The sequence below is a fragment of the Hakea prostrata genome, chromosome 8 (genome assembly GCF_041222555.1).
Source record: "Hakea prostrata isolate BN-2017 chromosome 8, UWA_Hpros_2, whole genome shotgun sequence".
Classification (NCBI taxonomy): domain Eukaryota; kingdom Viridiplantae; phylum Streptophyta; class Magnoliopsida; order Proteales; family Proteaceae; genus Hakea; species Hakea prostrata.
In genome coordinates this window covers 25,626,949-25,650,526 of record NC_142607.1, presented here as the reverse complement: position 1 = coordinate 25,650,526, position 23,578 = coordinate 25,626,949, and the positions used below count along the sequence as shown (strand labels likewise).

General features: G+C 38.5%; 1 protein-coding gene across 3 annotated transcripts in view; it reads left to right on the top strand.

The window, feature by feature from the left end:
- The window catches only part of LOC149007463 (uncharacterized), a 28,438-nt gene extending 7,863 nt beyond the window's left edge, over positions 1-20,575 (top strand). Inside the window, exons 2-3 of one of the 3 annotated variants that reach the window (XM_089166664.1) lie at positions 2,317-2,408; positions 18,982-20,575. In XM_089166664.1, the coding sequence (XP_089022790.1) occupies positions 18,985-19,935 (951 nt within the window). In that variant the 5' untranslated portion in view covers positions 2,317-2,408; positions 18,982-18,984 and the 3' untranslated portion in view covers positions 19,936-20,575. The remainder of the gene's footprint in view (positions 1-2,316; positions 2,409-18,981) is intronic. The other 2 variants (XM_089166665.1, XM_089166663.1) reach the window with 2 other exon arrangements.
- Positions 20,576-23,578: the final 3,003 nt, after the last annotated feature.

Here is a 23,578-nt window from a genome sequence, read left to right as displayed (position 1 = left end):
TGTACTTCTTCTTCCTCTTTTTTTTTTTTTTTTTTTTTTTTCCCCTTTATTGTTTTGCAACCTCTGGGTCCATGTACTGACCCCATTTAGCTGGGATAAAGTTATAGTTGTTGTGCCCAAAGAGTACGCAGGTTCTGCTAAGGATGGATATGGTATGTGATGGATTGTCAATTTATCAGTTTGTAGAAGATATTGGGGGGAACAGGGTAAATGGAGCTGATATTCCTATCAAGAAGTGGTGGTTGTATCTCCAAATGGAGGCAATAATCAATTGACAAAGGTCAAAGCTGGAGTGCTGGATCAAGCACAGATGGAATTACTGGTGATCATTGTAGACCTGTGTGGAGTTTTATCTTCATACTTGGCAGGAGAGATGTCACTTTGTTTCTCATTAAAATTTATGTATTCACTGGTTATAACAATGGGTTAAAATGTTAGCGGATGACTGTCATGGTGTTAGTGATGTCAAAAGCAGTAACTGATTGATAAGCAACAGTCAAAATGGCTGTCCTGAAAATTTTGTTGAGCGATCAAAACTTTTCTTTCAGGTTTTCACTATTTGTTTTGTCAGGTCAGGCTAATTTGAAATTGAGATCTTCTCATTGGCAAGTTTTGAATTCCAGTTTTTTAAAGGTCAGGCTAATTTGAGATTGAGATCTTCTCATTGGCAAGTTTTGAATTCCAGTTTTTTAACCAGAGGATACCCAGTGCACGAGGATTCTGCCACAGTGGTGTCTGTGAAGGGTTGTAATTTATGTGGTGTGAGGCTGTTACCCTTGCTCTCACAGAGCATGGTTCCAGACTGAAGAGCTAGAAGTTCATTTTTAGGTGTGATAGATGATCTTGTTTTGGTTGGATTTTGGAAGAATATGGTTGACTGATTGGCTGGTATGGGATTTATCTGGTTTAACATGATGCAATATGGAAACTGCTCTAGGCTTTAATGTTGATTGTTGGCAGAAAAATCATTATGCAGAGCTTAACTTTGAAATTGCTTGCGCACAGCATACCCAGGTCCTCTGGGCCTCCACTTTGCTGTAACATGAAAAATCCGGTTTCCTCTTTGTTGAGTTCAAAAATAAGGCTTACCTGGTGCAGGGATTTGTAGGTAACCTAGGGCTCACCACTTTTTTGCATTTTTCTTTGTGTGTAAAAACCTATTCTCCAGATGCAATTCTATCTTTTGTTTTACTTTTTTCCTTTTTAATTGGTTATGAGCACAGAAACAACCCTTCGAAAGTTCATCTCTCTTACAAATAATGGATTTATCTACTGGTGGTTATTCATTGAAGCCCTAAGTTTTTGAGGACTTACCTTTGGGCCCATGGCTCAAATTGCTTCTCATGAATTGCTCATCTTTTTTATTTCTCATATTTTAATACATCAAATTTGTTTAGTTTCCAAGATACAATACTTTTCTTTTAAAATTATGATGACTTAAAGATAAGAGTAATTTGGGGCAGGCATGGTATTTTATATATCATGGGAAAAAGGTTTGTCTTTCACTGATGGTATTAGTTCTTCTGTCTCTTCAGAGGCATTATGCTCTGTGTTTTAAGTCATCTATTATTCCTTACTGCATCAGAGTCCTTTCTTATCTTTTTGATCCTCACCATATGTTAAACCTTAGCCTCTCTTTCCTTCTTTTTTCTCCCTTTCCTTTTCAGAATTCAAGTAAATCTAAGCAGTTGGATACTATGACTTCGGATGTATCTCAAATGCTACAATGTATGAATGTATTCTTGGGGATTAACATTTCTTATTAAGTTGTGTATCACAAAATGACTTGTACAAGGGAATATTCAGGTTGGATCATGAAAGGGTATGTGGGTTTTTGTGGTTGGAATTACAAATCTGGTTCAAGGTAAATGTTTTTGCTTTATGTGAGATTTGACAGTTGGGAAGCAGAATCATGAAGTGCTTTTGGTTTCCATTTTGAAGGGATTGTCAAGAGGTTTTAAGGGTGTTAGAAGGGGAACATGTTTGCTTGGAAATGGTAGTACATGAGTTTGTGGACTATGAAGAACTACCAATTTATTTAAGTAGAAGCAGGGTTGCCTTTTGGCCTTGGAGAAAGTGCTTTGGGATGACTATTTTTGGCGTGGCACAATTTTTTCTTGTCATAGTTTGCCTGATATCATTGAAGAATCTATACCTTTTCATGTTACTGGGCTTATATCTTCATATATGGTTTCTGAATTTTCTGTACATAAAGTACTTGTTGATTCCATCAATCTTCTTGAAATCTTGAATAATGTTTCAAATAAGTACTGAAGGAATTGATGGGTGATGGCTTTCTGGAAACTTTCTACTCAGTTGCAAATTCTGTTGAACAGAAAGTGTATCGCTTCCACAAGAAGAAAAGGGATAAGAAGACACCCATCCCAGTCATAAATACATAAGAATCGGTAATAGCGGTAATCTTTCTCTTGTAATTGGCTTTTCTTTTACTGTTAAGTAGAATTTTTTTTTTGCACATTTGAAGATGGAATTATTATATTACCTTGGTGTTTCCTAAAACTGCCCAAATCTAACTAAAAACACGATGGCACGCCAGTTCAAGATAGAAATCTAATGTTAGTTCTAGAGTTACAGCCTATTTTCTGGAACTAAAACTGAAATCATCTGATTAAACGCCTAGATTTAGGAGGCTGGGATAATGAACATGTGCATGAGTGGATCTACATGACCCAATCAGGAAACCAATTCCAAGACTTGTATCCAAACCAGGTTTGTCCAATAGGTTTCTTGCTAGGGAATTTATTTCTATGCTGGAACTGCTTATGTTATTAAGTTTTTTCTTTCCTTCTTTTTTATTGCATAGGAGATATTCAGTTTTAGCTTAGTTGAATTCTATTTTAGTGTCAATTTTTTTTTTATTTGTTTTCTTTATTTTTTGGCCCCTCTTTAATTATAGAACTCAATGTGTATTGTAAATGTCAAATGAAATTTAGAGGGGTATTTTTTTTTAATCACCTTCATCACCTGTATGGGTTGGCTGTTCAGTGGAATTAGTCTGCAGCATCTATGGACACCCCCTCCCCTTTTTGCTATTCTATTTATTTCAGTTCTTCCTTTTTCTACCATGTATGTTTTTTTTCTTTCTATCTGTTCTGGTGTTGATTGTGATCAACAGGAATGTCTATGATCTTTCTCTGTGCTACTTCTTTCAGCCTCTAATCTTACAGTTAGAAATGCCACTATAGGGTGAGTTAAGCCATAGATTCTGAGCCCCCTGTTAATTCCACTGTTATGGGATCAGTCTGCAGCATCTATAGATACCCCCTCTCCTTTTCCCTATTCTATTCATTTCAGTTCTTCCTTTTTCTACCATGTATGTTTTGTTTCTTTCTATCTGTTACTGGTGCTGATTGTGATTCCAAGAATGTCTTTGATCTTTCTCTGTGCTACTTCTTTCAGCCTCTAATTCTGCAGTTAAAAATGCTACCATAGGGTGAGTTAAGCTATAGATTCTGAGCCCCCTGTTAATGCCATTGTTATGGGATCAGCCTGCAGCATCTATAGACTCCCCCTCTCCTTTTCCTTAGTCTATTCATTTCAGTTCTTCCTTTTTCTATCATATATGTTTTGTTTCTTTCTATCTGTTACTGGTGTTGATTGTGATTGACAAGAATGTCTTTGATCTTTCTCTGTGCTACTTCTTTCGGCCTCTAATTCTATGGTTAGAAATGCTACTCTAGGGTGAGTTAAGCCATAAGTTCTGAGCCCCCTGTTAACACCACTGTTATGGGATGATTGGGATCAGTCTGCTGCATCTATAGACACCCCCTCCCCTTTTCCCTATTCTATTCATTTCAGTTCTTCCTTTCTCTACCATGTATGTTTTGTTTCTTTCTGTCTGTTACTGGTGTTGATTGTGATTGACAAGAATGTCTTTGATCTTTCTCTGTGCTACTTCTTTCAGCCTCTAATTCTACGGTTAGAAATGCTACTATAGGGTGAGTTAAGCCATGGATTCTGAGCCCCCCTGTTAACATCACTGCTATGGGAACCAAATTTAAGTTCAAATCTGGTTGTCCCGTTCCCCCTATATTAAAATTCTTGAAGTTCTATATAAAACAGAAACTCAGCCTAATCCCAAGTAAATGACGTCAACTATATGCATCCTTGCCTTCCTATTAGCTCTATTTGAGGTGAATATATGATCCGTTATTCAGTGACATTCGGTAGGGTCTTAGAACAGGCTTGTTAAGAATCTCGTGTAAATTTATTGGTTGCTGGTATTTATTAGTTATGGTTGTTTATAAATTCTTGTCAATGAAGAATATTTTGAGAATTGTGCCTTTGTCAATGCGACAGCCCACCTTTATTTATATTGAAGTTAGAGAGTACAAGTCACAGACATACCTATGGGCCAACATAAGCCTATTGAAGATTCTACCTTGTACCTAAATTATGGCTATCCTGAAAAGGAGACTACCATTTCAAAATTTCAAGTCAGATTTATGCCAGGAAGATCAGCAGTGGAGACAATTTTGTTGCTGCAAAGACTCATAACGATATAAATAGGACAAGAAAGATCTTCTCATGGTTCTTTTTTCTTATTTGAAAATAGCTTATGAAGAGTTCATAGAGAACTAATCTGGAATATTTTAGAGAAGAGAAGTGTGTCTTGTAACTAGGTAGACATAATCGAAGACATGGATACGGTGGTGATTAGTATAAGTGTATAACAACAATGGGGGGGGGGGGCAAGGTAGTGAATTTCCAATTCAATTGGCTTACATCAAAGATCAGCCTTGTGCCCTTATTGCGCTCTCATGGATGACTTCACCAAAAACATTCAGGGAGAGGTTGTATGATCTTTGCAGGGATTAATGCGAAAATGGAACTTCGGAGATCAACCTTGGAATCAGAACATCTGAAGATGGGTAGAATTAAAGACCAAATACATGACGTATGACTTTTGGAGTTCTTGGTCGGAAAATGAAGGAGTGACTATTGAAGAGCACAAGATCCCATAAAGTGACCATTCTAGGTATCTGGGATCAATTATAAACAAGAAAAGCAAGATAGATGACAATGTTGCCCAAAGGATTATAAAATAGGGTGGTTGAAGTGGAGAGGCATAACTGAGGTTCTATTTAATTGATGTATTCCTTTCGACTTGATTAAAAAATTTGTATGACTGCCATTAGGTGGGATATGATGTATAGGTGAAAATGTTGGGCTGTGAAGAAGCCTCATATAAGCAAACTTGGTGTCACAAAAATGATGATGTTGAGATGATGAATGAAAAAACTTGGAAGGATGAAATAAGCAATGTTCATATTAAAGCCTGGTTGGGGGCTGCTCCGATTAGTTCATGTTCAACTATGTCCTCTAGGAGTTCTAGTCTAGAGGGATGACATGATCGCAATTGAGGGTAATAAAAAATTCTCTGGCGGGCCTAGGATAAACCTAAGTGAAGGGGTAAGGAAAGCCATGCTTAGTTTACACCTTAGCCCTAGTATGACCTAAAATAGAGCTGACAGAAGATCTAAGATCCATGTGGTTGATCCTATCTAGTAAGATTTTGTGTTGTGATGTTGTTGTATGGACAACCTTTGAGACTGAGCAAAATGTTTGGCAGTTAAAATGCGAGTTGTAGTTAATAAGGTTTGGTACCCTAGAGCTCATGTTGATATCCCCCCCCCCCCCAAACCCAAAAAAAAAAAAAGAAAGAAGCCTCCCAGCCTCCCAGCCTCCCTTTTTACTTTTACAAGATTGTTGTGTAACCTTTGTCTTCCTTTTGCATCCATGTAGCTGACCTTATTAACTTGGGATAAGGCTTGGAAGTTGTTGTAATCAGTTCTATCTTTCTGCTACAACTTAGATACATTAGAGAGTTTCAGATTTTGTTTCCTAGTTTTGATTAGATATGTAGGAGAATCAATTTTAGTTTCCTAGTTCTGAGTTGGTTTCTGTTTTAAATTGGATTTGTGGTCTTTTTATAGTTTTTTCTTCTTTCTCTATTTACTTATTTTGCATGTAACCCCAGTTTTTTGAGTAGAGCTGAATATTGAATGAAATCAGGATCTCTTCTCCCTGTTGTTACTTGTTAGTTGTTTGCGAGTTCTTTGTTCACTGGAGTTTGGTCAGACAGTTGTTACCCATCCTCTGTCACTTTTACAATTCAGGTGTGAACCTTCCAATCTGTTCTCTTCTATTTATTTCAGTTCTTCTTTCTTCCTATTTATATGCTGATGTTGACAATGATCTCATCTCTCTTGATACTGATTCTTTCAGCCTTCAATTGTGGGTCTAGGATCACATTCTTCTGGCGACCTATACCCAAGATTCCTAGTCCCTGATAACACCTCTGCTGTGAGAACTAAACTGAAACTCCTTGTTCCTCTTCCATGAGGTTATGTTTCAGAGGTTATTATTTGTTTCTATTCTTGATATATTTGATTTCACTCTTGGTGGCAATAACCTGGAGGAAGGTCAACTCCCTAAATTTCGTGTTCAATCTGTATTAAACTGAGAAAGATCCATTGCAGGAACCAGATCTGATCCATCATAGGAAGCACTTCCATCTGGGGGATGGAGATAAGCTGATTTCCTTATTTACCGACAAGGACAGCTTCTTATAAAATCTTCAAAACCCCCATTCTGAAGTTCAAGAAATTCCCTCCACTCCCGTATTTAGAGTTTCAGTGGAGTCGCTGAATCTGTTTCTGTTCACTCCTTGGTCAAGAACTTCAAACTTTTTACAGAATTTCCATTGGTTGCTTATATTTTGCATTCTTGTGTTAGGGGTGGGTCAATTGAGACACAAATTATAAGATTTTTGAGTCCAAGACCCTGTAATCAGCTCAAGAACAGAGAAAACAGAAAAAGTTTGAGAACTAAAGAGGGAGGAAAAAGAGACATCCCAAGCAGCGGAGACTGGAGAGAGGGCCTGCTATAGAGAGTTAATTCTTTTCTAATTGCAGGCTGTTCCTTTTACTGAAATAAAAAGAGAACAACAGACAAGTCTGCCCCTCCTTGCTAGGGCAGAGCAATGTTAGAACTAAAAGACCTAGAATAATTATGACACTCGGATAAAGACTGTCCCTGGTGTCGTCACTGGTTTTTCATCACTCCCCCTCAAGCTTGAAGCATATAAATCTCGCATTCTCTGCTTGGTATAAATAGACTGAAAACTAGGACCAAACAACTGTTTAGCAAATGTATGTGCTAACTGGTCAAGGCAAAGGGAGTGATAATCAGCTTCTTCATCTTGGCATCTCTGACAAAATGGCAACCCACCTCTATATGTTAGGTATGTTCATGAAACACAGGATTACTGGCAGTGTAGGTAGTGGCTTCATTGTCACAATAAATCTTCATTGGCACATCTACTGAAAATCCTAATTTAAGAAGTAGCAACCTAAGGCAGATTATTTCAGTGTTGGTATAAGCAATAGCTCGATATTCAGCTTCAGTACTAGATTAAGTAACGAAGTCTGTTTTCTACTTCGGCATGTGACCAAGTTCTTTAACAAAGGTGTAATACCCTATTGTAGACCAACAATCACTGGCAGGACTTGTTCAGTCTGCATCAGAAATGACCACTGCATCCATATACTTATCAAAACGTTAGATCATGCCCTTGCCTGGAGCACCATTGAGATGTCGAAGTATACAGAATGCAGCATCCCAACAGGCCTTTCAAGGATACTGCATAAACTGACTTAGAACTCCAACTGCAAATCTGATATCTGGTCTTGTAATAGTAAGATAGATGTATTGATGATCATCATCTAGTAAATCTCCATCATCAACCCCAAATTTTTGTATCTAATGGAATACCCACATGTTTTGAAGGTAGCATTTCTGTGTCAGAAGATCCAAAACATACTTCTAAATTCCTTTCTTGTTGCAAACTTCCTCTATCTTGACAAAATAGTGAAGGTCCTTTAGGTCTTTGGTTGGAAATTAATTTGTAGTTTAGACTTCACCTCTTCAATGTCATCCATGTCTTTGAGAAATAACTATGTCATCCATGTCTTTGAGAAATAACTATGTCATCCATGTAGAGAACCATGACAACAATCTTGCTCCCTTGACAGTGGACAAAAACTGAGTGACTAGAGCAACACTAGTGGAACTTATAGGTAATGACAATAGTTTAATTTCTCAAAGCCTACGGGGAACTATTTAACACCATATATAGCTTTGTGCAATCTACGTACCCAGTGTTGATTCTCCCTCTGAGCAACATTCCTAGGAGGTTGCTTTATGCTTACCTCCTTGTGAAGATCACCATATAGGAAGGCATTTTTAATGTCAAGCTAAAGGAAGGGCCAGCTAAAATTAATTGTAAGAGGAATGATTAGATGAACCAAGTTCAATCTAGCTAATAGGAGAAAAGGTCTCAAAGTAATTAACCCATAAGTTTGAGTGTAATGTTTTGAAACCAAACGGGTTTTGAGATGCTTAATTGAGCCATCAAATTGGTATGCGATGGTAAACACCCAACAACACTTAACGCAAGAGGTAAATCAATTAAACTCATGTGTTCCATGAGGTTAAAGCTTTCCACATCCATGGCAGCCTTCCAGTCATGGTGTTGGAGAGCCTCAAGGTGATGATAAGGGATAATTTACGTAGAAAGAGACATAACAAGATTATGCACATGATTGGGAAGGAGCTAGAGAAACAAAGCCGTTAATGGGATTAGAACACGATGTGCAAGAATGCTTACCTTTACATAGGGCGATGGGTGAGTCATCTAGAGGAAAGGGGGTAGGAGCTTCATTTGAGGACAACTAGATAGGTGGTAATGTAGGAGCAAATGCGGTTGGTGGAGCATTGAAGCTTGTTGCACGTCGTAGTAATATACCCGTAGAGGAAGGGGGGGGGTAAGGGATCAGTTGTAGATTCCTAGGATTGAAGAATGTAGCTTTATCTTCAAAAGGTTCACATCAACGCTGACAAGCTATTTGTGGTTGATAGGGTTGTAGCACCAATAACCCTTTTGAGTGCGAGAATATCCTAAGAACACACATTAGTGGACCCCCTTTTTTTTAGGGGGGGAGTTGGGGGGGAAGAGTTTATCGAGCTTGAATTAGATTACTGACAAACAAACGCAACCCACCTAGTAGCACACTGCCCCCCCCCCCCCCCCCCCACTTTCCAAGAATCCCTAAACTTTCTCCTAAAATTTCGATTCCTTCTAATAGCAATTTAAATCTTGTTAGAATTTCAGCCTTTGATTTTATCAGATCTAAGCATAACTGTTGAATTTTTTTTTTGAATCCCTAAACTTTCTCCCAAAATTTCAGTTCCTACTAATAGCAATTTAAATTTCATTTGGAATTTCAGCCATTGATTTTATCAGATCTAATCATAATCATTAAATTTTTTTGGGTAAATATCACTTACCTCCCCTCTTAGCTGGACAAAGAGCACTTACACCCCCTTTTGGTTGGATAATATCACTTACCTCCCCTCTTACCTAGCAAATATATCAAACACCTCCCCTATGTTAAATTTCTTGGTTAAATTTAACTTTTTCTGTTAAATATTTTGGTTTTTAATTATTTTAATTGAGGGTAATTTAGTAGTTTAACTGCTAGGGTGATTACAGTAATGTAGGGTTTAAAATAAAAAATATTTTTAGCCAAGGGTAGTTTGGGGTTTTAAAAAATATTTAACGATAAAAGTTAAATTTAACCGAGAAAGTTATACTGGGGATGTGTTTGATATATTTGCTAGGTAAGAGGGGAGGTAAGTGATATTATCCAACTAAGAGGGGGTGTAAGTGCTATTTGTACAGCTAAAAGGGGAGGTAAGTGATATTTACCCAATTTTTTTTGAATCCCTAAACTTTCTCCTAAAGTTTTGATTCCTACTAGTAGCAATTTAAATTTGAAGTTTTTTTAGTTGGATGTTTAGAATTTCAGCCATTGATTTTATCAGATCTAATCATAACCATCGAATTTTTTTACTTAATTTATGAAAATTGATTGTTTTCTATATATTTAGTTAATAACTTCAAATCTATCTTTTCTCCTACAATTTCTTTCCTACCTTCTTTCTTTTGTGGTCTTTTAAAGTTCGAAATGGTAACAAATCTAATCGTACAATTTTAGCCCCTATGCTTTATTTCAATATATATATTTTTTTATAATTTACTTATAATTGTGTTATCTATATGTTAGTCTTATTAATTTACATAAATTTTTAATATGGGCCTCACATCAGAATATGATAATAATTCAGAGGTGGGACTCACACTGAGTCTCGCATGGGCCTACACAATGTGTGATGAAAAAGCGTGAGTGCTCGCCCGATGGAGACATGATTCGAACTCATTATTCGGCCCCCCTCCAATGTTCAATCTTGGCTCCGCCCCTGAGTGGGAGTTAATGCAATGGAGTTATGAGTGATGCTTCCCAAGTAGCTTTGTCTTCATTGATGTTTATAGTCATATTGAGAACTATATCTTCATCAGCATCTATAAGGAGGACTTCTTAGGCCTCCACCTACTAAAGCCAATCTCAGGAAATAGTAAGGCTTTATAGGGTCTTTGTATCTAGGTGTAGGTAGTCTGCATCTTCATAGACATGTCTGTCACCAAGCCTCTCTCCGAGATAGTGCCCAGATAGTTGTGCCGTTTGTGTGGTTTGAAACTTACCCGACAAGGAATTTTGCTACTGTAGGATCGTTATACTTTTGGTTGCTGTTCATCAAGACTTCAGTCGCCGGCTCCCATGTTATTAGGTCACAATTTCCTTGACCCTTTGTCATTGGGTAGGCATTTGCCCCATGCATGGTCTTACGACTTTGTGAAGACTTGTGCTTTTGGTAAACAATAGCAGGCCTAGTCACTTCGACCCGCTTTGTGTGGAGGCACCCTTCTCCTGAGTTATAGGTCTATCTTGCCTACAACTCTCTCGCACCCTTAGGTATAATCATATGTGTTGTAATGTGAGGAATTGCTCCTCTTAAAGTATATTATTCACAAGACCCCAATAGGGTATTTATAGTTACAACCTAGTTAAGCCCTATAATGAGTAGGAAAAAGAAATATAAAATTTTCAAATAGAAATAAAACTCTAGACTTATTAGGAAACATAATCCTATTCTAATTAGGAAACCTTAACCCATGTTTTCAACACTCCCCCTTAAGTTTGAGCATAGATATTTATCATGCCTAACTTGCTCATAATGTAATTGAATATCTTCGTGCTCAAGCTCTTTGTGAGCACATCAGCCCGTTGCTCATTTGAAGTAACAAAGGTGATATGGATCAACCTAACCTCAAGCTTCTCTTTGATGAAATGTCTGTCAATCTCCACATGCTTAGTCTTATCATGCTGTACTGGGTTATGAGCTATGTTGATTGCTGACTTACTATCTGAGTATAGCTGTATAAGAACCTCCAAATCTGTCCCAACCTCTTGAAGCAGCCTTTTAAGCCATAGTACCTCACAAATGCCTTGAGTAATCGCCCTAAACTCGGCATCGGCACTGGACCGCACAACTACAGCCTGTTTCTTGCTTCTCTAAGTCACAAGGTTACCTCCCACATATACACAATACCCAAAGGTAGACCTCCTATCATCTTAACATCCTGTCCAATCTGCATATGTATATACCTCAATCTTCAAATGTCCATGAGCTGAAATTAAAATTCTTTTTCCTGGAGTAGTCTTCAAGTATCTCAAGATCCGATATACTGCATCCAAATGTGAGGAATGGGGATCATGCATATACTGGCTAACAAAACTAACTGCAAATGTGATGTCAACTCTAGTGTGAGATAGATATATCAACTTTCCCACTAATTTTTTATACCTTCTCTTATCAACTGGTTCTCCTTCCTATGCCTTCAAGTGTAGGTTAGGCTCAATAGGAGTCTCAGCAGGCTTACATCCTAGGATTCCAGTTTCCTCAAGAAGATCCAATGTATACTTCCTCTGGGATAGAGATACACTGCTAGTAGAATATGCCAACTCTAAACCTAGGAAATATTTTAGTTTTTCCATATCTTTGATCTCAAATTCAGTTTCCAAAAAAATCTTTAATGCTGAAATCTCATCCTCACTACTGCTTGTGATCACAATATCATCCACATATACTAAAAGAATAGTAGTGTGGCAACTATATCTTTTAATAAACAAAGTGTGGTCTGCATTGCTTTGCTTATAGCCACTAGACATCATTGCCTTATGGAACTTTCCAAACCACACTCTTGGAGATTGCTTCAACCCATATAAAGCCCTCTTTAACTTGCACACTTTCCTATAAGTCTCTGTAGTAGAATACCCAGGTGGTATATCCATATATACCTCTTCTTCAAGTTCTCCATGGGCATTCTTCATATCTAATTGTTGTAGACTCTACCTTTTATTAATTGCACATGAAATAATAGTATGAACTATGTTCATCTTGGCAACAGGGTCAAATGTCTCCTGGTAGTCAATAATATAAGTCTGAGTGAAACCTTTGGCCACCAATCTTTCTTTGTACCTTTCAACAGTCTCATCTCCCTTGTACTTGATCACAAACACCCATTTGCACCAAATAGTCTGCTTTCCTATGGGCAAAGTCACCAAGTCCCACGTTTTGTTCTTTTCCAAAGTTTGCATTTCCTCATCCATAGCTTCTTTCCAGTTTGAGTGAGATAATGCCTCCTGCCAAGTGTTAGGAATAGAAGTGACAAAGAGGAAATAAAACTTTGAAATTCTGAAGATAGAGACTGATATGAAATATAATTGGAAATAGGATGTTTGGTGCAAGTTCGAGGCTGCTTTCTTAATGCAATTGGTAAGTCCAAAGTAGGATTAGAAGAAGGGTCAAAGACAGACTCACCTGGAAGAACAGATTGTTCAGGGCCAGGAACCAAAGCTTTTGACTGGCTTGGTTCAGAAGGGGTCACTTGTTGCTTTTTTTGATAGGTCTTCAGAGGTCTAGTCTCCCCCTGTATATCATCCACCAGCTGTTCCTGTCCGGTCATTTCATCTTCTAAAGGAGGATCATCTGTAGGAATTTCAGGAGAAATATCAAAAGAAGGAATCAACACTGGAACCTCTTCACTAATACTCTCCCCCTGAAGAGGTGTAGGGGAAAAAAACAAAGAATTTGTTCGTGGAACACATCCATAGAGACGAAAAACGACGAGAACTAAGATGATAACACTTATACCTCTTCTGTGTAGGAGGATAACCCAATAAAATGCACTTTAACCCATGAGGATCTAACTTTCCATGAACATGGTGGTTTCGGACAAAGGCAATACATCCAAAAACCTTAGGTGAGACTGTAAAGACTGCTGTACCTAAAAGAACCTCAAGAGGACAGCGTTGGTCTAAGACTCGGGAATGCATTCAGTTAATTAGATATGCCGCAGTAAGAACGGCTTCACCCCAAAATCGAAGAGGCACATGCATAGAAAACATGAGGGAACGTGCTACCTTAAGTAGATGTTTATTCTTGCGTTTGGCAACCCCATTTTGAGGTGGAGTGTCGACGCAACTAGTTTGGTGTATGATGCCATGGTTTGCTAAGTAGGAAGTGAATGCACCACCCAAGTACTTAGTTCCGTTATCCGTATGAAGGATTTTGACTGTTGCCCCAAACTGAGTCCTAATCATATTATGAAAATTTTGAAAGCACGAGAAAACGTCACTTTTTTGGTGAAGTAAGTAAACCCATGTGGTCCTAGTACAACAATCAATAAAAGTTACAAACCATCTATGACCAGATACAGACACGGTCTGAGAAGGACCCCACACATCAGAGTGAATGACTGAAAAAGGAATTTTACTACAATGATTTGAAATAGGGTAAACATGCCTGATCTGTTTGGCCAAAATACATGCCTCATAATAAAAATCATTCAAATTGCACATTTTAATCAGATTAGGAAATAGTTTGGACAAAATAGGTAAATGAATGTGGCCAAGACGACTATGCCATTGTAATAAGGTAAAAAGTGCAGGGGAGGTGGAACTAGAGACCATAGAAAGAGCTGATGGGGACCCATCCATTAAGTAGAGCCCCCTTTTCTGTCTACCACTGCCAATCGTAAGCCCTGTTTCCAAGTCCTGAACACACAATGAGAAGGAAATAAAATTATTTTGCAGTTCATATCACAAATAAGGCTACTAATAGATAAATCATTAGCTGAAAACTTAGAAACATGTATGACATTAGATAAGGTAAGAGAAGGCGAACATATAATAGATCCTTTCCCAGAGATAGGGGAGAGAGACCCATCAGCCGTTCGAACATCCTGAGCAATAGGGACAGATGAATAAGTATGAAACAAAGTAGATGAGCTTGTCATATGGTCGGTTGCCCCAGAGTCGATTACTTAGGAGGGATAAGTCAAATTGACATTGTGACAACCAAAAATACCTGTGGGGATTTGTGGATTAACAGAGGGATCAATGATAGAGGCTATACTCGAATTGGAAGTCGGTACTGGAGAAGATGAGTCAAGTCTAGACATCAATTGGCGAAGGTGCTGGAGCTCATCTGAGGAAAGAGGTGTTGGAGTACTCAGGGTGTCAGAACTGGCTTGATTTGCAGATGTTTGATTGCTGCCCTTGATTCCATTTCTACCTCCACAAGAATTTGTTGAACGTCTATGTAACTTCCAACACTTGTCCTTTGTAGGACGCTCTTTTCCACAATACTCGCACTTTACTAGAGGGCGAAAATTAATAGAACTAGATTTATTATTGCTATAACTAGCCACCAATGCAGATCTATCAGATGTTTTGAGTGTGTACCATAGCTGTCCTTCGACTATCCTCGGTATCTACCATGACATAGGCTTGAGCCAGAGAAAGGAAAGGCTCTCTAGAAAAGATCTGTGCACGAATTTGATCAAATTTTATATTCAATTCTGCCAAAAAATTATAAACTCTCTGTTTATCTTCCTATTGTTGATAGGCAATAGCATCTTTAGCATTCTTCGGTGTAAACTTCCCATTGAAATCTAAAGTCTAGTAATATCCCCGAAGATTGTTATAGTACTGAGAAAGAGGAAGGTCCTTCTGCTGTAACTAATTGATTTTCTGTCTAATTTCAAAGCACTGTGCATCATTGCCAACTTTGGAGTATGTATCTTTAGTAACTTTCCAAATAGTTGCCGCATCAGGAAGGGAGAGATAACTCTCTGCTATGCTAGATTCAATGGAGTTTATGAGAAAACCCATGACCAAGCATTCATCTGTATTCCACTTGGAAATTTACAGACCAGGTGTGGAAGGTTTTGTAGAAGTCTCATCAAGATGGCTAGTAAGACCACGAGCACCAACAGCGAGGGAAACTGAACGAGACCATCTAAGATAATTTGTCCCATTAAGTTTCACAATGGTTATCTGAAGCGAAGAAAACTCACGATCCTTGTGAATGAAAGACATGGGAGACTCTTTAGATGTACCAGATAAAGGAGATATGGGATCAGCCATCATCGCAAGGAGAAACTATTCAAAAAGTCCCTGAACTTTTTCAAAATTTACGAAAAAGTCCCTGAAATATTTTCAAAATTACTCTCACTAATTCACATGAAAAATATCTCCTCAGGTTACCTCCAATTGATATATTGTTGAATCAAAGTACACTAGGAAAGTTTCTAGGAAAGACTGGAGGGACACAACTGGTCCACTTAAATACCAGACTCCTTAGACAAAATTTTCCTAAAACATGCGCTTAATCACCCAATATACATTTTCAGGATACCCGAAAAGAAAATAAACACGTGAATAACGACTTCAAAAAAATTTCTACAGTACCTCTGTATAATGAAAACAAAACTTGCTCTGATACCATGTTGTAATGTGAGGAATTGTTCATCTTAAAGTATATTATTCACCAGACCCCAATAGGGTATTTATAGTTACAACCTAGTTAAGTCCTATACTATGTAGGAAAAAGAAATATAAAACAAATAGAAATAAAACTCTAGACTTATTAGGAAACATAATCCTATTCTAATTAGGAAACCTCAGTCCATGTTTTCAACAGTATGTTACTAGACGTGTTATCCAAATTTGATGTGGTTGTTAGAAGCATTCTGTTCTCGCCATCCTAAGATGGAATAGATGGTAAACAAAAGATCTGGGATGACTTGCCATACTTTAATGATGTGTCCTATCATCTGTTGTAGCGTTCAAGGAAGCTATAATATGAATTGATGGTCTAAATTTGTGTGGGAGACCACCTATCCACATAATCTGCATTTTATAGTTTTCATATCCTAGGCTTGGTACCGAGGATAAAAAAGGAGCTTTGTATATCTTTCTTGTTGCATGTTATATGACTCTGATGTACTTTCTGTGAGGTATAATTCAGGTACTATTTATTGCCTGCTTTAAGGGTTGAATTGATTGTAGGGAAAACATCCCTTGGTAGGATGTCTTTTGCTTTATCAAAGAGACAAATCCTTCAAATCTTGTGTGAAGATGAGTTGTTCATGAAAGGATGTCAGGTAATTGTTTAATCAGAGAAAATCACTTATTTTCTTATATGGATTATCGACATCGGAGTTTAACTATTCCGAAGAATAATTCTTAGAATAGGGTATCTACTTGGAAGTGTTTCCGCAAGTTGACGGATATCTAAGTTTATTCAAGGTGGAAGGTTTTGTGTTTTTCTCCACAAGGATTTACCTACAGTGAATTAAGCTTTTTGTGCCACTGGATAAGAACGCTTCTATGATGGTGCAACTCAGTAATTTTGAATTCATAAAGCTGTTAGGTATGTCAACCATCCAACTATATCAGCTTCCATACCATCCAAAACAATAGGTACCTAACCAGTTTTTGCAACTTCTGGTACACAATTAGCTACTGGCAAAAGTTTAGTAAAGTAAACAACCCTCTCATCCTTCCAATATGGGTAAAACAACTCATAAACGAAGAACCAAAGAACAAGGTTAGTCAAATTGTTAAATGACCTTTGATGACGACATTCCATATGTCAATATACATGCAGGAAGAATATGTAAAGCTCTTATTCTATCCTCAGTACAAACCTGGGATATGAAAACTATGGAAGGGGGGTTATGAGGGCAGGTGATCTTTTACATAGATTTAGATCGTCATTTTATGTTCTAGCTTCCTCAAATGCTCCGATAGATGATTGCGCATATGATTAAGCATGGAAAATCTACCCAAATTTTGTGCTCACTATCTATTCCACTTTGGGATGGCGAGAAAGAGAACACTTCTATTAGCCACATCAGATTTGGATAATGTGTCTGGTCAATACATGGAAGATTAGTTGGATCTGTAGATTTGGATGAGGATATGATTCTCAATATGATTATTAATACTTGGAAAGTGTCATCATAATGCTCCATCGGAGAGCTCCCACTCTTCCACGCTATACAGCAATGGCTACAGATGGGAGAAGATTGTTCTACAAAGACTGAACAATATTCAAGCCATTTACAAAACAGAAATTGCATTGTCAAGAACTTTTAAACATAACAATGAATCAGGAAAGCATTGTTAAGCTTGATGCCCCTCCAAAATTTCTCATTAATGTAGATAGTACACTGTCAACTGAAGCTATAATGAGACAGATGGAGAATCTCAATGGGTAAGTGTCATTACTAGAATCAATAGATTTCGTCATGGCCCAAGACATTGACAAAGTGCGAGAATGACTACATCTTACAACCACTGTTCATGACTTCAACCCCTTGGATGGATTTGAAACCATTGTAGTTCACAGATTGCAGAGGTTAGAAATCCGTAACCTTCTGTTCTAAGAGGGGATCCCCCCCCCTCTTGCTAAATTGGGTATGTTAGAAGTTCAAGACTCCCAAGCCCCAAGCACTTCTACTCTTCTTACCCTCTCCTTGTCTTGTAAGTATTCCTCCCCTTTCCTTTCTCAGTTGTGTCCTATAAACAGCCCCAGCTGCCTTGGGCTAAGGTTGGCATCAAGCTAGTGGTAGTTTACTGGTATAGCTTAGAGGATCATCATTGATCGTCTATTTTATACTTGTACTACCTAGGTTTAAGTGTGTAAGCTTGTGTTACCTAGTTTGTACCAGTTATATGTAAGTATTGACATGTGTCTTGAAGAATTGAATTTCAGTTGGTTTGCTCTAAGTTTAATTTCTTTATCATCTTCACCCTTTCCCCCAATCAGTGGATTGTAAATGACAACAAAGAGTCTGCATCAAGTACCCGTTTTCTAGTCTAATTTATTGGATATGTATGTAAATCATGATTTGTATTGTTTTTCTAGTGACCATACTTTTATAGTAAGTTCGGTGGCGGGCAATGTTGATGGTACCTATCTTCAGCATATACCATTATGACAAGGCAACATTCAAGCTTGAAAGTTCTGATGCTTTTCGTGGGAATTGATTAGCTTCTTCTCCTGGGCTATTTATGATCCTGTTTGTTTTCTCCTCCTGTTTTTCTGTTTTTCCACATAGATCAACCGAAAATACAGTGTTAGGAAACTTTCTTTATTGCTATAGCAATTGCTTTATGGGGGCTCATATGGCTAAGCATAAAAAATAAGATCTACATGATAGTAAAGTAGCTACATTTTTGGTTAAAAGTTGATAAGCATTTCTTGTACGATGAGAAGGGGAAGACATGAGTAGTCAACCAAACAAACTGAACATGCTTATGTAGGGTACTGAAGAAGTAGTTCAGTCACATGTCTATTGAATAATGATTTTCTAATTTTAATATTTGTATTCATGTAAATATGTCCCTGATGACTTAGAATTATGTGCAAGTTATTTATGTCTTCCTCATCTATTATTTATTGGCAAAAGGTCTTGTGTACGGCCATGCAACCGTATGGTTGTCAGGACGGCTTTTGGAAGGCCACAATGGTTGGTTGAAGTGATCCCCCTTCCTCAACATGCCCTCCTCCTTTTTTCTCTTAGTTTATAAATCACCAGTGTCTCTTGCAAGACAAATTTAGTATCTACAATTCTCTTCATAAAGTGCATTTTTTTCCTTACCTATTATTTTAGCCATCTTACTCATTTATGTTGTGTTGCAGTTTATGCCCAAGAGAGGAGGAACACCAAAGAAAAATGAGATCATTTTTATTTCTCCAACAGGGGAGGAGATCAGTAATAGGAAACAGCTGGAACAGTACCTCAAGTCACACCCGGGGGGTCCTGCATTATCCGAGTTTGATTGGGGGACTGGTGAGGCACCGAGGAGATCTGCAAGAATCAGTGAGAGAGCTAAGGCAGCTCCTCCACCAGAACCTGAGCCCCCAAAGAAACGGAGTAGGAAATCATCTGCAGCATTAAAGAAAGAAACTAAAGTGACAGAAGTTACTCCTGGAGAAACTGAAGGGACTAAAGGAGACAACACACAAGACACTCAAATGGCTGAAAAGAATCATCTGGAAACAAAGAAGGATAGTCAAGTTGTGAATGAAGACAAAATTCATGAGGATAAGGAGCCAAGCAAAACAAAGGAAGCTGCACTAGGAACAGCCCATGTCGAGAAAATGGAAACTGATAAGGACACAGAGGTTACTGATAAAGAAAACAAAGGAATAGAAGCTAAGTCCATTGAAAAGGTCCAGGAAATAAATGAAGCTAAAATTTCAGATGCACAGTCGACTGACATGGATGATACCAAAAGAGAAACTAAAATGGACAAAGGAGATGCAAAGGAGGTGGTGCTGCCACCAGCAGAGGCAAAAAATGATGGACCTGATCATAAGGAGCTGGAAAAACCAGAGACACTTGTTTCCAATGAAATGAGCAGTGCAATGGAGTTGAAAGATGATGTGAAACCAAGCAGAATTGCAGCTGAAACCAGGGAAGAGATGAGGGAGAAACGAGCACCAAACAGAAACAATGAATCGACAATTGAAGACAAAGGCAAGAAAATGGAGGGGGAAGTGATGGAGAACAGCAGCAAATCTCGAGATGTTAATCAGATGGGGAGGGTTGATGCCCAAAAGCCTCCTGCTCCATCTGCCGTGAGCTGCTGAATGTATTCTCTCTTAAAATGCCCCATCTTGGGTTGTTTGGATGACTGTAATATTTAATGTTTATATCCAGACCTGATTTATCTGTAGCTTGGTAGAGTAGGACCTTCATGCAGGAATTGGTGCTGAATTAGTGATGTTGATCTTTTTAGGGATCTTTGTAGCTGTAATCTTGGATGTCTCGACAATTGGCTGATATTTTACTTTGTAGTGATCTTTATAGATGTAATCTTGTGGTCTCGACAGTTAAAAGGCAGTGATGATATGTTCTGTTATAACTTTGTATCTATTTAAATCTCTTGGCCCCATGTAACCTTTTTTTTTTGGTAAGAGAAACTTTATTAAAAAGCAAAGGCACGGTTACATCCTAGTTTCATAACATCAAAAAACAAAAGCCAACGAATATGAGGAGGGGGAGTATGGGTGAATAAGAAAGCCTCCTGTGTAGTAGCGCTTTCCTTGGCCAGCGCATTAGCCACCATATTGGTTTCCCTATGTACATGAGAAAATGAGACAAATTCAAAAGCTGATGCCATTCCGTGAATATTTGAAATGATGGGAAATATTTTCCATGGTACCTCCGAGGGATGCTTTTGAAGGATGGTAATGAGGGCTAGATTGTCACTTTCCAAGGTTATATGGGATAAGGAAAAACCCTGAGCCCAGACCATCGCTTGTCTGAGAGCCAGGGCTTCCAAAGTGAGTACATCTTGACATGTCGAACCTTGACCAAAGCCAAACAACATATTGCCATAGTGATCACGGGCTATACCCCCCATACCCAGCTCTATGTGTTTCTTTACAGAGTGAACCATCCACATTAATCTTTGTGATTGGATAAGAAGGGGTCGACCATTTGATTAATCTGTGGTTATTTGTTGGCAATGGAGGCTTCTGAGAAGTTGAAGAATAAAATTGAAGACCTTTCCAAATCCCAAAACTACGTTCTGTGCCCGGATGAGTCGCTCCAGGTTTCAGCTGAGATGTATACAATTTCCAGAGAAGCCAGAGAATAATAAGGATATCCATGCATTTATGGCTAATATAGGGAGACCGAAGGGATATAAGCTGTTGGACCTTGATATAGATTGAATCACCTATAGTCATTTCAGGATAATGTAGAGCATTCCGAACTGAGATAGTAGAAGGGCATAACCTGAGTATATGATCCAAGGAGGCGTCATGGTATCCACATAAGAGGCAATGCAAGGGACAGGAAACTCTGTGCTGTGCTAGTAACCCTGCAGTTGGAATCTTTTGATGCAATAATTTCCAAATAAAGTGCTTTGGACGAGGATGGAGTTGAAGACGCCAAAGGTTACGCCATACCTTCGAATCCAACTGATTTAGAGACTGACTTTGAAGAAGATGGTAGGTTATCCTGTAAGTAGACTCGCCGAGAAGACCCCCAAAGTTGTCCAAGGCTAGATAATACGATCATTTGTGGGTCATCGAGGTATAGGAATAGCCAAGATTTTCTCCACCGTACTCTTGGGCCACCAGGTGGATAGCAGATCTCTATCCCAACCCCTTATACGGGGTTTAATAAACTGTGCTATAGTATTGGGAGCATTTGATGCAAAAAGGAAGCATCCGACATCAAGAGATTGACCAGGAATCCAATTCAACATCCAGGGGTTAATGTGTGAAATCCCCCGGATTTCTACCCCTTTAACCTTTGGCTTCGAAACCAAGAAAACCGGGCCTCGAGTTGACGACAAATGCAGGCCATTCAAGTGGAGCCCGAAGGGTTGGAAATGGAACCAATGTTGGTGGATAACCCTTGTGATGACTCATCAACTCTCCTAAAGTTTAAGTGAAGAGAGAAGATTAATCATGATGGTGTAAAAAAGGGTGATCTTGGAACGGCCATAGATCAGTGGTGGAGAATCCGATTGACGCGAATAAGGTATCAAAACGAAGAGCGTCGAAAGACCTTACCAACAAGCCAAATATCTCCCAATTTGGACTTCATTTGGTCCCTCAAATAGGACCGGTCAGTCGGACTGGTTGAACGGCCGGTCGACCGCCCCCAGCCCAGTTCGGGGCAGAATCGGGTTTTACCCTTTAAAACCCTATTTTGAAGCTTTCTTTCACTCATACTTGCATTTTATGTTGCTAGTAAGAGGCTGAGGCTCAAGGAGGAGGAGAAACCAAGGGAGAGGAAGGTTCCTAACCGTTCGGATGCGTGTCGGCACCCGGATCATTGCGGAAACATTAGGAAATGTAAGAATCATCAAACCCTCTTCTTTGGGCTTTGTTTTAGGAATAGTTCTTCGCTATAAATGTTTGATTTGAGTAGTTGTAACATGATAGGTGTTTTGAATGCTTGCAAATAGTTTCATTTATGTTTCCCTTTTGCTTATGAGTGGTTTGTGCGAGTCGTTGCAAACGATTTTGCATTTTGGCTCTCAGACTCAGACGAGAGCACTTGCGAGAGCCAAAATTGGGGCTTTTTGATTGAGATGGAATTAGATCAAATTAAAGGTATACTTATGACCCTATTGCTTCCAATTAGACATTCCCAAAGTTTCGTTTCGATTCGACTTCGAATCGATGGTGAAATTTGATTTTTGCCAAAACTAGGTTGAGAAAGGTGGGTTCGAAACTAGTTCGCAGATTAGGCTTTTGTTGGGTGAATTTGGGAACTTTATTAAAACCCAATTGACTTCTAATTTATGTCTAATGATCCTCTTACATGATTAGGTTTATTTTGATTATAATCACGAACTCGTAAGTGTGACTTTGTGGAACTTTGGAGAGCTTATGCTAACTAAAAAGGTGAGGAATATACTCAACCTTATCTTGCATGTTTAATTATGTAATTAAATTTCATTATTGATATATTGCCTTGCTTTAATATTTATTATCTTGTGATTATGTGTGAGACTTTGCACGAATGAAAGGTAAGCAAGTATCTTTGCTTCTATTTTCAATTATATTTGAAAACAATATGAAAATGTATGAGATGGATGAGATTGAATGGATTGAGTGTTTTCTTTTATTTTCAAATTATTGATATGAAGATATATGGATGATGTTGAATTAAATTACTCTTTGATTTTATGTTTCAAACTAGGGTTGTGGGTTCGCCCATTACCCTAGTGAACTTACATGAGTATGCATCTAAACTTAAGTACATGAATTCTAAGAGTCTAGAAGTGTTTGGTTAGGTAACTTCATGAGTACTACTACCCTTCCGGCAGGGGTATTGAAGCCGGTTAACCCGTGATGTTAGTGGCTGGGTCCTGAACGTCAAGCAGGCCCACTATCATCATAGAGAGGTAGGGTTGCATATAATAGATCAGGGCTCCTGGGCGCTCAAGACCTGTGAAATGATCCGTGGAGGACATGGAGAGCATCCTGTCCATTATATGTGGATGACCACTGGGTTAAGGAATGGGATCCAACAGATGCCTCCCGTTGAGGATTCCATTCATAGGTGGAAAGGTATTGAACCAAAAGGGCACTAGGCATGAGGGGAGATATCCGGACCATATGTAGTACGAGACCGTATGACTTTGCACTGGGCTAGGATTATCCTTGACACTCACCAATCTCATACCAAACGGTGATGTGAGAGAGTGGTGACCTATACCCCAACCATGGCTTGACAGGACTTTACCCAACAACCGCGGAGAATCCA